The 14222-nt window shown below is 36.4% G+C and overlaps 1 protein-coding gene across 1 annotated transcript; it reads left to right on the top strand.

Annotated features, from left to right (window-relative positions):
* Positions 1-1367: 1367 nt before the first annotated feature.
* eva1ba (eva-1 homolog Ba (C. elegans)) lies at positions 1368-13784 on the top strand. The gene is made up of 4 exons (XM_077217974.1): positions 1368-1641; positions 11132-11235; positions 12531-12623; positions 12725-13784. The coding sequence occupies exons 3-4, from the start codon at positions 12557-12559 to the stop codon at positions 13159-13161; spliced, it is 504 nt and encodes a 167-aa protein (XP_077074089.1). The 5' UTR covers positions 1368-1641; positions 11132-11235; positions 12531-12556; the 3' UTR covers positions 13162-13784.
* The last annotated feature ends 438 nt before the right edge of the window (positions 13785-14222 follow it).

Here is a 14222-nt window from a genome sequence, read left to right as displayed (position 1 = left end):
TGTCATAGGGGACGGAAAGCTTTGGTAAAAACCATTGGATATTCTCTAAAAGTAGAGGGAGAGGTGAAAGTAATTGAATTGGACAAACATCATTTATGTTCTCTATTACATCAATAGATATGATGCAAATGTGTGTCTGACAGATAACAATAACAAGTGGATTTGATGGGGGATTTTGATGTTGCAGTATCAGGACAAGACCTAACTCGGACTGTCTAAAATCCAAATTAAAGACCATATTTTTATGAATAGTCAAGACCAGCTCATTTGAGTCAGAGTCCAGGCCGAGTCCAAAAGCTCAAAAAGGACGTGGGTTTGAGTCCGAGTCAAGTCTTATCCAGACTCGAGTACCACAACCATCACCATGACCTAACCTTAACCCTAAAATCAGACGGAAATGATTGTTGAATAAATTATTTAGAAGCACCAATCTAGTGGTTATAAGCCTAACTTTACAAACTTGTCCCTCAAATCTGATTGGTTGATTGGAATATTGTTCCAGGGTCCAGGAACATGTTAGACTTGGTGAAATCACGTTCATGGATATATTTTAAAATGTAATTTATTCCTGCATGGCAAAGCTGAATTTTCAACATCATTAATCCAGTCTTCAGTGTCACATGATCCCTCTGAAATCATTCTAATGCTGATTTGGTGCTCAAGAAACATTTCTTATTATTATCAATGTTGAAAACAGCTGTGCTGATTAATATGATTGTGGATATTGTGATACATTTTTAAGGATTCTTTGAAAAATATAAAGCATTTATTTAAAATAAAAAATATTTTGTTAACATTATACTGTCACTTCTGATAATTGAATGCAAATTTGCTGAATAAAACTATTAATTCCTATTCATTCAATTCTACTGAATTTTGAATGTATTCAAAATGTAGTGGATGTATTATAAACATGTTATCTTAGACAGGCTTTTACTCATTTTTGTGTTTTGCTACATACCACAGCTATATATAAATCCAAGTATTTGAAACCAATTACTGGTAGTAAAACATAAAGTAACACACTAAGCTTAGATTTGGTGTTGTTTGTTTTAAGTGACAGTGAACTTTTTTGAAAACAGTAGAATTCAATTATGATTAGCTTGTAGCTTGGCAAGCTACACTTTCAAAGTAGCTTCCCCAACACTGAAGCAAACACTCCCCTCTCAAAGGCTCTTTTATTCTTCTGGTCTGTCATGTTTTATTCAGTGTGGAAAATCTTAGTTAATTGGTCAAAAGTTGTCTTTTCATAGCTGTTTCCTTAACAACAGGGGAAATACCCTTTCTCCCTCCTTTTTTTCTTCCTCAAACCCTGCCCATTAAAGGCTGGACCTCTTTTTTCCCTTTTCCTCCCTCTCCCTTTCTCCGTCTCTTTCCATGTCTTTCTCTTTTCTGCGTGTGAGGACTGTGTGACAGCTTTTCCTGCTGCTCGTAGTGAACGGCTGAAAGGGAGTGAACACACGGCAGCTTGTAATGCGAACTAACCAGAGGCAAACGTAAGTACTACTGAGCGGTCATTGGACAGGGGCTGTAAAGACTCTTCTAAGTTTGCCCTGTGTAACGTATTGATGCCATCAGCTCTGGATTAAACTACCCAAGAAGTCTGATGCTGTAGGAGAACAAATTTGAGATTTTTATGTGGTGAGTTTCTGACCTTTCACAATGCCATATTTAGTGATATTAGTTTGTTCAACTTTAGTAAACCTGTTGCACTGTATGTATAGATAAGAAATTGTTCACTGAAAAAAAAAAAAACATTTGTCTTGTTTTTCTGCAAAAGAATATGTGAACATCCTTAAAACAAGATATATTTACTTGAGAAGCAAAATAGTCTAAGACTATTTTAAGTCAAAGTTTATTTTTGTATTGTTGTTCGTAAGATTAAAATAAATAAAAATAAGAATAAAAAAATTATTCTCTATTATATTAGAGGAATTATTATATTAGAAATGTTTTTTTGCATGTTTTATATTTATATTTTAGACCTTTTTCTCTGAAAAACAAAATGAGGATACTATATTTTACAACTATTTTATTACTAAATTTGCATATTATTTATTTGTTTCTTTCTTTCTTTATTTTACATGAACATTTGTATGAATGTGATGCTGATTGTTGTAAATAGAACTCCGGCACATGTCACATCTGTATGAATTTATTGACTCATATTCTCATGAATCATGTCCTGGAAGGTTATGATTCATGAATCCTCCAATCCGAGATGTCGCCTGTCCAGATGGAAGTTATTTTAGATAATGTTGCACTCATCAAGAGTGTTTGTGTGTCTATGTATGTTTCCCTGCAGGAGAGTTCAAATCCTGGACAGAAGCATCCTTAATTGAGTTACGTTAGGGCTAGAGCTGCAGCTGTAAATTGGTTAATGTTTTATCAATATAAAAATAAACACCCAGTCTCATTGTGTGCTTATCTGCGGGAAGGTCAATAATAATGTAACGTGACCAGGCAGTTGAGGTGAGGGCTTCATGCATGGCCGATGTGTTTCTTCAAACAAAAAGAGGTTTCCTGCACAAGAGCCAAGTGAGTTGTTAAAAGCCCCTGTGTTTGCAAACCACACCTTTTTAGTTATAAAATTAATCTTAAATATACCTTTGACATGAAAATCTATACAAAGTTTTGCACCTTTGAACAGCTGATTGTTAAAGTCTTTGTTTGTTTTGGCATGCAATGTTAGTTTGATTTATATCCCGATAGAGAGATTTGAAAAACTTGCAGCTGCTTTTTGTTTAGAGATGGCTGACTTGTGTTCAAATCCATTCAACCCTGCTCTGAGCATCTGCTCTCCTCTGTAAACTTTCTCTACTGCTGTTCAGTGAGCCACCTTATCTTCTTGAGTTAACGGTCTGTAGATTTGGAGGGAGGTCAGAGGTCAATCCCTGCTCTAACTTAATTTCTGTCATGACAACTCTCTGAGTGTTTGGAATGGTAATGGGTATGACAATGTTGATATATTTGGTTTTGGCAAAATAGATCTGCAATGCTGCTGCTGCTTCAGAGCAAGTACAGGATTTGCTACTGCCAATAAAAGACACACTGCTGTGAGCATGTAAGACATGCTGCTGCTGTACAATATAGCATACATACCCATAGCAGATCTATACAGGTGGAGCTGGGGAAGGTGTAGGGTTTCTGAAAGTGCGCTGCACTGCTAAGGCAAATGCTAACCAAGTATTTAAAAGTTTAGCACATGAGCTCATTGGTTACTGATACAGCAGAAAACAATCAGCTGTACCCTGTAGAGCAGTATGTGGTTGGTAGCGTCTGAGTTAAGGACCTATTAGCATGCGCTATCTAGAGTTTTATTACAGAATTTTGTATTCGTAAGTCCTGTTGTATCCGCATTTCTGAGGTAGAAAGATAGACTAACACACACATATACACAAAATATTGGGCTAATTCTGAGTAATCATAGAAAGCATTATAAACAAGTCATAAAAGTGGTTCCTATGACTTTTGACATTATTATATTATATTACATTATATTAAATTATTGCATTGCAAGGTTTCTTAAGACTTCTTAAGACTTTTCTTTTTACAAGCTTTGTAAGAGGAACAGACTAAAATGTACATCACATCACATTACTATAACATTTATTGTTATATTCACTGATTATCGTTACTTCCACTACTTCCAAATAGGGCTGCAACTAACGATTATTTTGATAATCGATTAATCGGACGATTATTTTTTCGATTAATCGATTAATCGGATAGAAATTAAATTAGTTTTTTTTTATAACTAAATAAAACCGTAAATCAGGGTATTTATGTGTAAAAGTGTACTTTAAAAAGTGCAAAAGCCACACATTGAGTTTTACTAATATCAATATTTGCATTGTTTTTAATGATAATTGCTGATGGCAAGTTGACAAACATGATTATTGTTAAAAAAATGATATCCAACATATTATGTTTTAACACAATTTTTGTTAAAACAAATTTACACAGACATGTTGTTCAGATGTGAATATCTGAACTAAAAACAAACTAAAAACATCTAAAATATATAATTCATTTAATTTTTATTTAAAATTAATTATATATAAGGAATATAAGGATAAAGAATATAATATATATTATATATAATATATAAAAGAATAATATAAGGATAAATTGATTAAATAAATATAGAAAGACTGAAAACAATTGTGTGAATGTAGAGCCGCAGTAGATCGCGTTTGAAAAACAATTAAAACTTAGTAGACAAATGCTATAAAAAGAGAACGGAATGGAGGTAACGTTACCCAGCAAGCTAACAGGCTTGAGTAAAGGACAGGAGAAATTATGCATTAGTGCACAAGTATTCGCTGAAAACCACTGAGTACAGTGACTAAAAAACAATATTTTACTGCTGCTGTTATTAACTGCCTTTATATTTAGTGCTTCGCTTTGTAAAGAGCGTTTTAATTTAACCTATTTCTGCGGTAGCGCTATTTTAATCCATCACTTACGTTGCGAGCGAACTGATTGCGCAACCTGATGCTCGAGCCTCGAGACAAAAAGACATCCCGGAAGTCCCGGGAGTCTCCCGCATATTGATTGCGGCTCCCTGATGCCCGCGAATTAGTTCAAACTCCCGAAATCTAGAGCGCGCAAGCAAGAGCGCGCATCCGAGACAGAAGAGACTGCTCCAAACCGTGTAGCTCGCGCGCTCGGCAGAGCGCCTGAGGGAGAGAGACCTTGCGTGTGTGTGCGTACCAGTAAACGCTCCCCGTGACGTAAGCAGACCAACTAATCGATAATGACATTCGTTGACAACGATTTTCATAATCGATTATAATCGATTTTATCGATTAGTTGTTGCAGCCCTACTTCCAAATCAAATATGGCACTGAGAGATTGTTTTGTGATTTGATGACAATGTCATTTGGCCACAATCGTCAATGGCATCCACATGCATTTATGTAGTCTTAGTTGGTCTCTGAAGCTCTGAAATGGATACAAATATCATATATATATATAAAGAAATGTGAACACACTTAGCCCTCAAATGTGTCAACTCTGATCTAAAGACAGAATATGAGAGGATTTGGGCTCTGCTATGCCTTATCTGATTTTGATTGATTTAGTGGAATATTTACAGTGAAACTCCTTTTGCTCTGAGGGTTTGAAATGTTTAATGACTATGTCAGTATGTGCTATTAAACACCTCCCAAACATTCTTTCTCTCCCCCGTCTCTGTTTTCATGAGCTTGTGGATTTTGACTGTGAGAATAAATCCCCAAATCCAAATAATACAGCAAACCCCAGATAATATAGCACAAAATCTCATCTGAGTGGTATGCATTCGTTCAGTTAATGCCATTGGCTTGATTTACATACACGCCGAGAGTGTCGATCTCATTTAATGGAGCAATAATACAGTTAAAGGGAATTAGTAAAGCCATTGAAATGAGACTGAACATAGGTGTGTACAAAGTTTAACATCATTAATTCTCAGTAGGCTCTTCTATTTGGCATTTATCAAAGCTTTTATTACATATAAATCCTAACCTGAGTACTTGTGCTAAATGCTTTGATAAATCTCTATGGGCATGATGGGGTTAACAATGCCCACCCACCCATGGGAAAGATGGACCACATGTTTTGCGTCGTACAGTAATCAGAGGGCCTGCGTAATGGATCCAGCATGTTTCTAGGGATCTGCAATGGCCTTCAGGCTCAGATCGATCTGCAGATGAGATCATTGCTCTATTTGTGGAGCTTTGGAACTGGGATCACCTGAGGGTTATCACCCACGCACTCTCTGTGCTTTCAAACTGAACCCAAACAAGCAGAAACAAGGCTGCAGATGCACGTGATGAATTGAATCCAAATAACTCCCGCACTCATTTTCATAATAGGTCTCCTAAGGGTTTTAAATCTAAAACAAGTCTTAATTGCTTTTATTTTAGGGTTTAATGAATGAGTAGAGTTTGTGTTGTGTTCTCACAGTACATTCCCATATTGAGTGTTTTGACCTTGTTGACCCTAGAGATGGATAGAGGCCAAAGATTAGGGCATGTGAAAAGTGTTTTTCTACTCTGCATTTGCATAGAAAACTATTGAGGATCTTTGGCTCCATTGACACAGTGACACACACACACACACACACACACACACACACACACACACACACACACACACACACACACACACACACACACACACACACACACACACACATACACACACACACACACACACACACACACACACACACACACACACACACACACACACACACACACACACACACACACACACACACACACACACATCTGGTCCACATTAACACCCAAGAGCACAACCCTCATCCACAAAACCCCCACTGACAACATGGGCTGGCAAATACTCCCTCTGTTATATTAAGAACATTGAATGGTACCAAACACCCAACATAAAAATTATTTGTCTAAAGGACTTGTAACTTTTAGCATTATTATTGAAGTTTTGGACAACATCCCAATTAATATACTGTGTTTACAATACAGTACTACAGTAATAGGTGATGAGGAAGTATGTACTTTGGAGTATTTATATACAGTTTGCAAGTGTTGGCACTGCCAACTGGCTGGCCATGTCATAAAATTGCATCTTGTGTAAATATTAGCGTTAAGCTACTAAATTCATTAGCCTTGTAATTCATCTCAGAACATGTCTGACCCACTCTATGTTATAGTAGATTTCATTTAATTGTTAATTTATTTATAGTACTATACGACTGGATCTCATATACACTGCCCAGCCAAAAAAGCTGACAAGATCTTGACCAAAAATTGATGCACCTCTTGATGGAAATAATATCACAACATTTAGGTGCATCAATTTATTGGTCAAGATAATTTACTGACAATGCAAGAGTCCAGCACTCTGTAAAGTCTATCCAGCACATTCCAAAGACTTTCAATGAATTTAAGGTCTGGACTCAGAGGTGCCAATTCATGTGTGAAAATGATTCTTCATGCTCCCTCCCAACCCTTCTTTCACAGTTTGAGCCAGATGAATCTTGACATTGTCATCCTGGAATATGGCCATGATGTGTCTTCCTACATGGTTGTTTGCGAAATGAAAAGCTCCACACTCAATCAATTAGGGTTAGAAGAACTGTTAAATATAAAATATACTAGAAAAAGATTTCTAGGATTCTTTGATGAATAGAAAGTAAAAAAAAGCTCCTTTTTTATAAAAAAAACAGCATTTATTTGAAATAGAAATCTTCTGTAGCATTATTAATCTGTCGGTTTTGTGTCCTTGATGAAAGAAGTATTAATATATTTTTTTCAATCTTTTGATCCCACATTTTTTAACAGTATTGTATATGTATTATATATGGCTATTGATATGACTGGAGTGTGCGTGTTTTTTAACGCATTTATCGGAAGAACTATTAGTTTAGAGGGGTAAAACTTTTTAATGAGGAAAATATTACCAATATATAGTGTGGTTTATGCACTTGAGGAAATTCAACATAGGAGCGTGTGTGGTGTTCGTTTAGTCTCCTCTTTCTCGGCTGGCATGCGCCTTTAGGGTCAACTCCATATTTGATGCAGGGGTCAAGAATCTGATGGCAACCACATGTCTGACTAGGCTCCAAATTAAATATCCCCCTCAGTAAGAGCTACTGGCTGGAAACACAGTCCAAATGAGTTACACGGTTTAATCTGCTAGATTCTCTGTCAAGAGAAACAGAAAGAAAGACCCTCTACACTGTTTTGGAAATGGGATGGTGAGATCCAGGACTGTAAAGGAGCTCAAGCTATTTCACATAGCGAATGCTTTTGCCATACCACCCTCCTGAGCAGTTTAACAGGCCACGCAGCCGGTAGAAATGTGTAAAGTTTACTGGTTGGACTTGGACAGTTACACTCACCTCAGAGTTTTTGTAAGTTACATTGAGCTTCTACCTTTGATTTGTTGAGACAATTCTTGACATGGTTGGTGTTCAGGTGAATCTGGCTGATGGGAGAAAAGGAGACCCGAGGTGCTTCATGCTAACTAAGAGATTGAACAGTCAGCACTTATACAATGCTTTTGGACGGTTGTTTATGGAAAAATTCAAGATTATGAGGATGTTGGGGTTGTAGTGTTCTGCCAAACGCAAAAATGATGATAAAAGCAATGTTTCAAAGTTTCAAATATACTTTCAGGGACACATTAGACCCCCCTCATTGCTTTTTCCAACATAACTAGTTATGGGAAAAGAGGAAACGTTTTCTTTCTTCTTTTTGTAAGGAACTTTTCATTTTAAATGCATAGACAAGCAACACCAGTCAAGATAAAGTCGTTTTCTACTGATGCTGACAGCATAAAATAGTAATTAAGAGTATTTTGTATATTGAGATTGCGTTCTCTAGCCTGTCTAAAGTTCGGGAATAGTTTAGCGGGACAAAGAAACACAATTAAATTTAGATTTAAAGTTCTGTATCATTCACCAAGCCCTTTGCCAAGAAGACCACAAGTGGTTCAATCACTATGCCAGGAAATTCCAGTGGCTGAAAGAAGATTTTTAAGTATCAAAAATATCCATCTGCTTGTTTTGGCTGGCGGTGTGTCATATGAACGAAAAGGCTGCACTGGCTGCTGGAGCTATGTTTTTCTTTTGATATTGGAGGATTCAATTATAGCCTTTAATGTTATGGAGTAAATTCCGTTCATGCTTTGTGGTGATATTTTTGAGTACTTTACAATGAAGGAGTCGTTCAGTCAGGTTTTTTATGGCTGATGTTTCCCTCATGGTCAAGACTGAAGCTTCTGTTCAATGAGAATCGCTCTGCAGGTTTTTGTCCTGTCACTTTGTCCCCCACAAATCATCCACTAACACTCTTTATTTGGACAGACAACTTAATTTGAAAAAAGAGGAACAAATCAAGGGGTGTTGTTTACGTATTTGCACTAGGTCACAATTTTTCCTGTCGGATGGAGACAGATCCAGGGGAAGGAAATGCTATTGTGGTCTTCTTATTGTGGAAAAGACAAGAATTATCTCCAGATATGACAGTGTCTGGACTTCCTCCGTCTTTCCCATTCCTTTAAACAAACAAAGTCTAGTTTAAAATGGGAATTTATAGCCTTTTCCCAGGATTTGTGATAGGCTGTGTTTGTACTGGCATTCATTTGCACTTTTTTATTAAATCAACTATTAAGTGTAGTGCTAAAAGTTTGTTTCTAATCATATAATGCATGGTTGCTTTATCTGGAATTCTACAACATTTTTCTTTCTCTCAAAATTATACTGTATATGATCTGTGTGCTTTTCCAAACTGCACAGCAAGTTTAAGCCTGAGAAATAGACTTAGACTCCATATTTTACATGAAATAGAATTAAAGGGGTCATGACATGGATTTTATACATAATTTTAATGTTCCTTGATGTTCATGTATAGAAAGACCCTAAACGGGGGAAATATGGAATGTGAGGAAAAAATATTTTTCAAAGCTTTTGCATTCTCCCGCAAAACTTTTGAGTTCCCCCTGAAATTTTGCGTTCTCTCGCAAAGATATTTGCGTTCTCTTGCAAAAATGTTGCGGTCTCTCGCAAACATTTTTGTGTTCTCTCGCAAAACTTGTTGTGAGTTCGGACATACACTTAATGTTTAATGTCCCGCTGGCTGTGTTTCAGACAGCTCCATACGTGAACAATGGAGGGGTTCATAGTTTTATTTTGAACTTGGACTTCAATACGGTCAGTGCTTAAAGGAGTTCAGTAAAGTTGGCGATACATTTACAGATTTGAATATAATTGAGTTGGGCCTTAATTTTGGAAAATTTTAATTCTACATATTACTTATTGAGTTGGGCCAACTTAATTTTGGAAAATTTAAATTCTAAATATTAATTATTGAGTTGGACCAACTTAATTTCGAACAATGTAAATTAAGTTGGGCCAACCTAATTTTGGAAAATTTTAATTCTAAATATTTAATTATTGAGTTGGGCCAACTTAATTTCGAACAATTTAAATTAAGTTGGGCCAACTTAATCTTGGACAATTTAAATTGAGTTGGGTCAACTTAATTTTGGACAATTTAAATTCTAAATATTAATTATTGAGTTGGACCAACTTAATTTCGAACAATGTAAATTGAGTTGGGCCAACCTAATTTTGGACAATTTTAATTTTAAATATTTAATTATTTAGTTGGTCCACCTTAACCTCGAACAATTTAAATTGAGTTGGGTCAACTTAATTTTGAACAATTTAAATTGAGTTAAACATTTTAATTGTAAACATTAATTATTGAGTTGGGCTAACTTAATTTAATTGAGTTTAAATTCAGAAGACTGGAGTAATGATGTTGAAAATTCAGCTTTGCCATCACAGAAATAATTTTAGTTTTTTGTTGTTTTTCATGGTACAATAGTCAATGCAACATCTGGTGCAACATGAGGTCAGAAAAAGAAAACCACTGGTGTTGGAGTGACCTGGAAATATATACTGTATTTTTACGTCATTGTTTATGCCACCCAGGCAATAGAATACTTATGTAAATACTTTATTTTATATCTATACAGTTGTATATATAATCCTTAATGTTTACATCTGTACACTTGTCTGCTTACTCCATCTAGATGTATATTACTTTCAGTTTTTTTTACCTTAATTCTATATGTTAAGAGCTTTCAAGAGTCAGCAAGATCCAAATCGGCACTGCAAACAAATGGGCTTTACTAAACCAACTCAAACTTTCCCTCTGAAAGAAACCTCCTGCTTTGCACATTTTCCACACCATCTACCCATGAAACTTGGGCCAAATGTCTAGAAACATGGCTTTATAAGTAGCACAAACTAAATAGGCTAGTACTTTGTAGTGTATGAAGAAAGTTTTCAAAAATGAACACAGAACATTTATTCATGATGCTTCTGTTCAAGCAGTTCACAGTGTGATTTATTTTTCTAACTCAATTCACTAATGACTCATTCATCATGTGAATACCCATCTTAGACATGATTTATTGCATTTTCATTTGTGAAATGTGAATTTGTTTTAGGCTGTTCGATCTCAAGCTGACTTCCTGTGTGGACAGTGCAATCTTTCGCCTGTCATTTGCCTGCGCTGCAAATGCCTCAGTGATTTTATATGTGATATGGTCTGACATCCGTGTGTGTGTGTGTGTTTTTGTCATTGTATAGACAAAGGCCCAAGATATACAGAGGACAAGGGCAGAACCAGAGTGAGAAGCTTGATCCATCTGAAACAACAGTGCACCATGAGGAGGAACTGACTACTTTATATGGTATATTAGTGCATTTCTTTGTAGGCTAGTTCTATGGGTTTTTGTTTGTTTTGTTTTTTTTGCTTTGTTGTGCTTTAATTTGCTTTGCTTCTTTGGTTTTGTTTTGTCTTTTCTTTTTCAACAACTGTAAAAGGTATGCTTATCAAAATATAAACAACTATTTATTAATTCCGCAATAATAAAAATGTAATTAATGTTTTAGAATTACTAGTGTACTAAAGAGGTTCACTCAGTTAAATTAAGAAAAGTAATGTCATTTCCTGTAGGACTTTCTTTTGTCAGCAAAGTCAAGTTTTCAAAGTCAGCAGGAAGTTCTGTATGACTGTAGTGGATGGGATTTTTCCTTTAAAAAAAAGGAGCAGGGGGGCGGACACAGGAAGTGTGGTAATATCCGGCAGGCGCACATGACCCCAGGTCTTCATGTTTTTTGTGCCGCCTGCTATGCAGTGTGGCTTGAACCAGGCAAAGAACTGTCATAGGGAGGATATATTTGTTTGGGGTTGTAAATATAACCTCTTTAAACTCTTGCCCTCATACTGTATGTGAGGGTGTGGCAGCATTTGTTGACCCCTGGAAATATGAGTCTTCCTTAGTTCACAGTTAAAAGGGAAAAGAGTCAGAGAGGAAATACACTACGTACAAACACTACAGGAAAGGAAAAGGCTGTAGATGCACGTCATTAGGGAAGAGAATTGTATCATGTCCTTTATTCAGATAAAAAAAGAGTCTGACTACTGGCTACACTCCATTTAATGGAGAAGGAAATGGGCCCCACTTGCTGCTGACAATTCTGACCTTTTGACCTCACAAGAGGGCTCACATGGATTGACTGTAAAAACTTGTTCAGTATATTTTTACTGAATATATATATAGTATATATATATAGTATATAGTGGCCGAGAATTGTAGTAGCTATGTGATTAAATAAAATGCTCAGTATGATTCCTCAGATACCTTTCTTTTTTTTTGGAACACAGAAGCTTGACATTTGGCCTAGCTTTTGTTTGGTCTGAAATTCTATTTGAGTTTTGTATTCTGGATTTTTAATTTTGTGAAAACGTACTGCAATCTAATAATGTGAATATTTAGTGGGTGTTTAGCTAAATTTACCTCTACAAAATCAGAACAAAAAACAAACCTGTTTGAAAAAAATATGATTTTCTCATCTCAGATAACAGACAGTCAGAAAACAACCAGAATACATTAGCAGTGCCCAAGCAACCACATTTTAGCATGTCCTAAAACAAGTACTGCTCATGTTTAACAATCATTTTTTCCCTTTTTTTATCCGGTAGGTTTGGAAACACAGGACAAAGCCAGGATGAATGTGAAAAGGAAGGAAATGGATTTCTTGAGCAACACTATTGCTGCTTATGCTCACATTAAAGGTCAGTGATTTTCCCATTTTTAATATTTTTTTACCATGCAATTCAGGTTTAATGGTTCATGTTCCAATTACTAAACCTGACTTGTTTCCCTCTCTATCCAGCAAATCCAGAGAGTTTCGGCCTTTACTTCGTCATCGGCGTCTGTTTTGGCCTGGTGCTCACTCTCTGCCTCCTGGTCATCCGGATTTCCTGCAAGCCTCGTGCCACTACGGCACCCTCCACACCGGAGAAAAAACAACTGAAAGACTACAGTGAGGAGGAAGAGGAAGACGAGGAGAGCGATGATGATGAGGAGGAGGAAGATGCAGGAGGCCTGGAGTCGTCGGTCCGGCACAGCACCACAGAGATCCCCATGAGCAACCACCTCATCACGCCGGATGGGACTCTGGGCAGGAACGTGTTCACCTCAGCCGAGGAGCTGGAGCGGGCACAGCGATTGGAGGAAAGGGAGAGGATCATCAGGGAAATCTGGAGAAATGGACAGCCGGATATTCTGGGAACAGGCACGGGCACTATTGGAAGAGTGCACTACTATTAATGCTCCCAGAGTCTTCTGGACATAAACTCAAGCCATTTCACTGCTTGAGTGCAGTACTTTTAAAGACTGTTAATGGATGGTGTTTCCATTATATATGTTTTATATGTTGGACTGATGTTATTGTAATCCTACAGACCATGGGTACAGCTGTTTTGTACGCAACATTTGGACTGGGAAAGTTGCTATCAGTCCCCAAGTCATGGTGCTTATTGAAAAGTAATTCTGACTTTATTGTCTGAGTTTAAAAAAATATTTGTGAATTGTAGGTGATGATTAGAAGCTCACAGAAAGCAAATGCACTTTTGCACTATGCCATTTATTGTTTGTTTTCTGCTATTTTTTGTCATTTAAAAAAAATCCCCCATGTAAGTTACATCAAGCCTTAATTCAAAGATTATAAATCCACAAATAGCTAAAAAAAAATGCACAGATATTAAAATTCAACATCGACAAGATAATTATTTTCATGATTTATACTATTTTGTCTAAATAAAAAATAAATAAAACATTGTTTTCAATGCTACAAAGTGAAATGGGCATTACAACATTATAATGTACAATATGAAAATAGGATATTTACTTTGATATTTGCTAAACATTACATTAAAGGTACTCTATCTAACTTTTTTGTTCAGAATGAACTACATTTAAATAATGAGTCAATACCACATCAATCCTTCCTTCAAAGTGTGTTTTTGACTTATGGTAAGCCTTTAATAAGTGTTCATATTTTACAGCTGTAGGAATGGTTTTCACAGGAAATTGTGTACATAGTACTGTACATCACTCACCCATCTCGTCATATCTGTAAATAGGTTAAAGTTGCTCTGGCTGCTTTGACGCATGTATGGTGTTGAAGTGGCATAGGTTAGCTGTCACAACGAGCGAGAAAGGTTGACATGGAGCACGCTAAATCTTGAATCTCTGGAGAATCACCCGTTTTAAAAAAATGCAAAAAAAGAGAACGCGACAGAGCTTGTAATAAAACGAGAATCAACATCGGCTTGGCTTTCCGGAGATGGAGAGAACTGAGGGATTTGAAATGTAAAAGCGATGTGGAG

This window comes from Siphateles boraxobius, unplaced genomic scaffold (genome assembly GCF_051911475.1).
Source record: "Siphateles boraxobius isolate OS27281-9 unplaced genomic scaffold, OSU_SipBor_1 12, whole genome shotgun sequence".
NCBI lineage: Eukaryota > Metazoa > Chordata > Actinopteri > Cypriniformes > Leuciscidae > Siphateles > Siphateles boraxobius.
The sequence above is the reverse complement of the archived record's forward strand: the minus strand, read 5'-3'. Positions and strand labels throughout refer to the sequence as shown.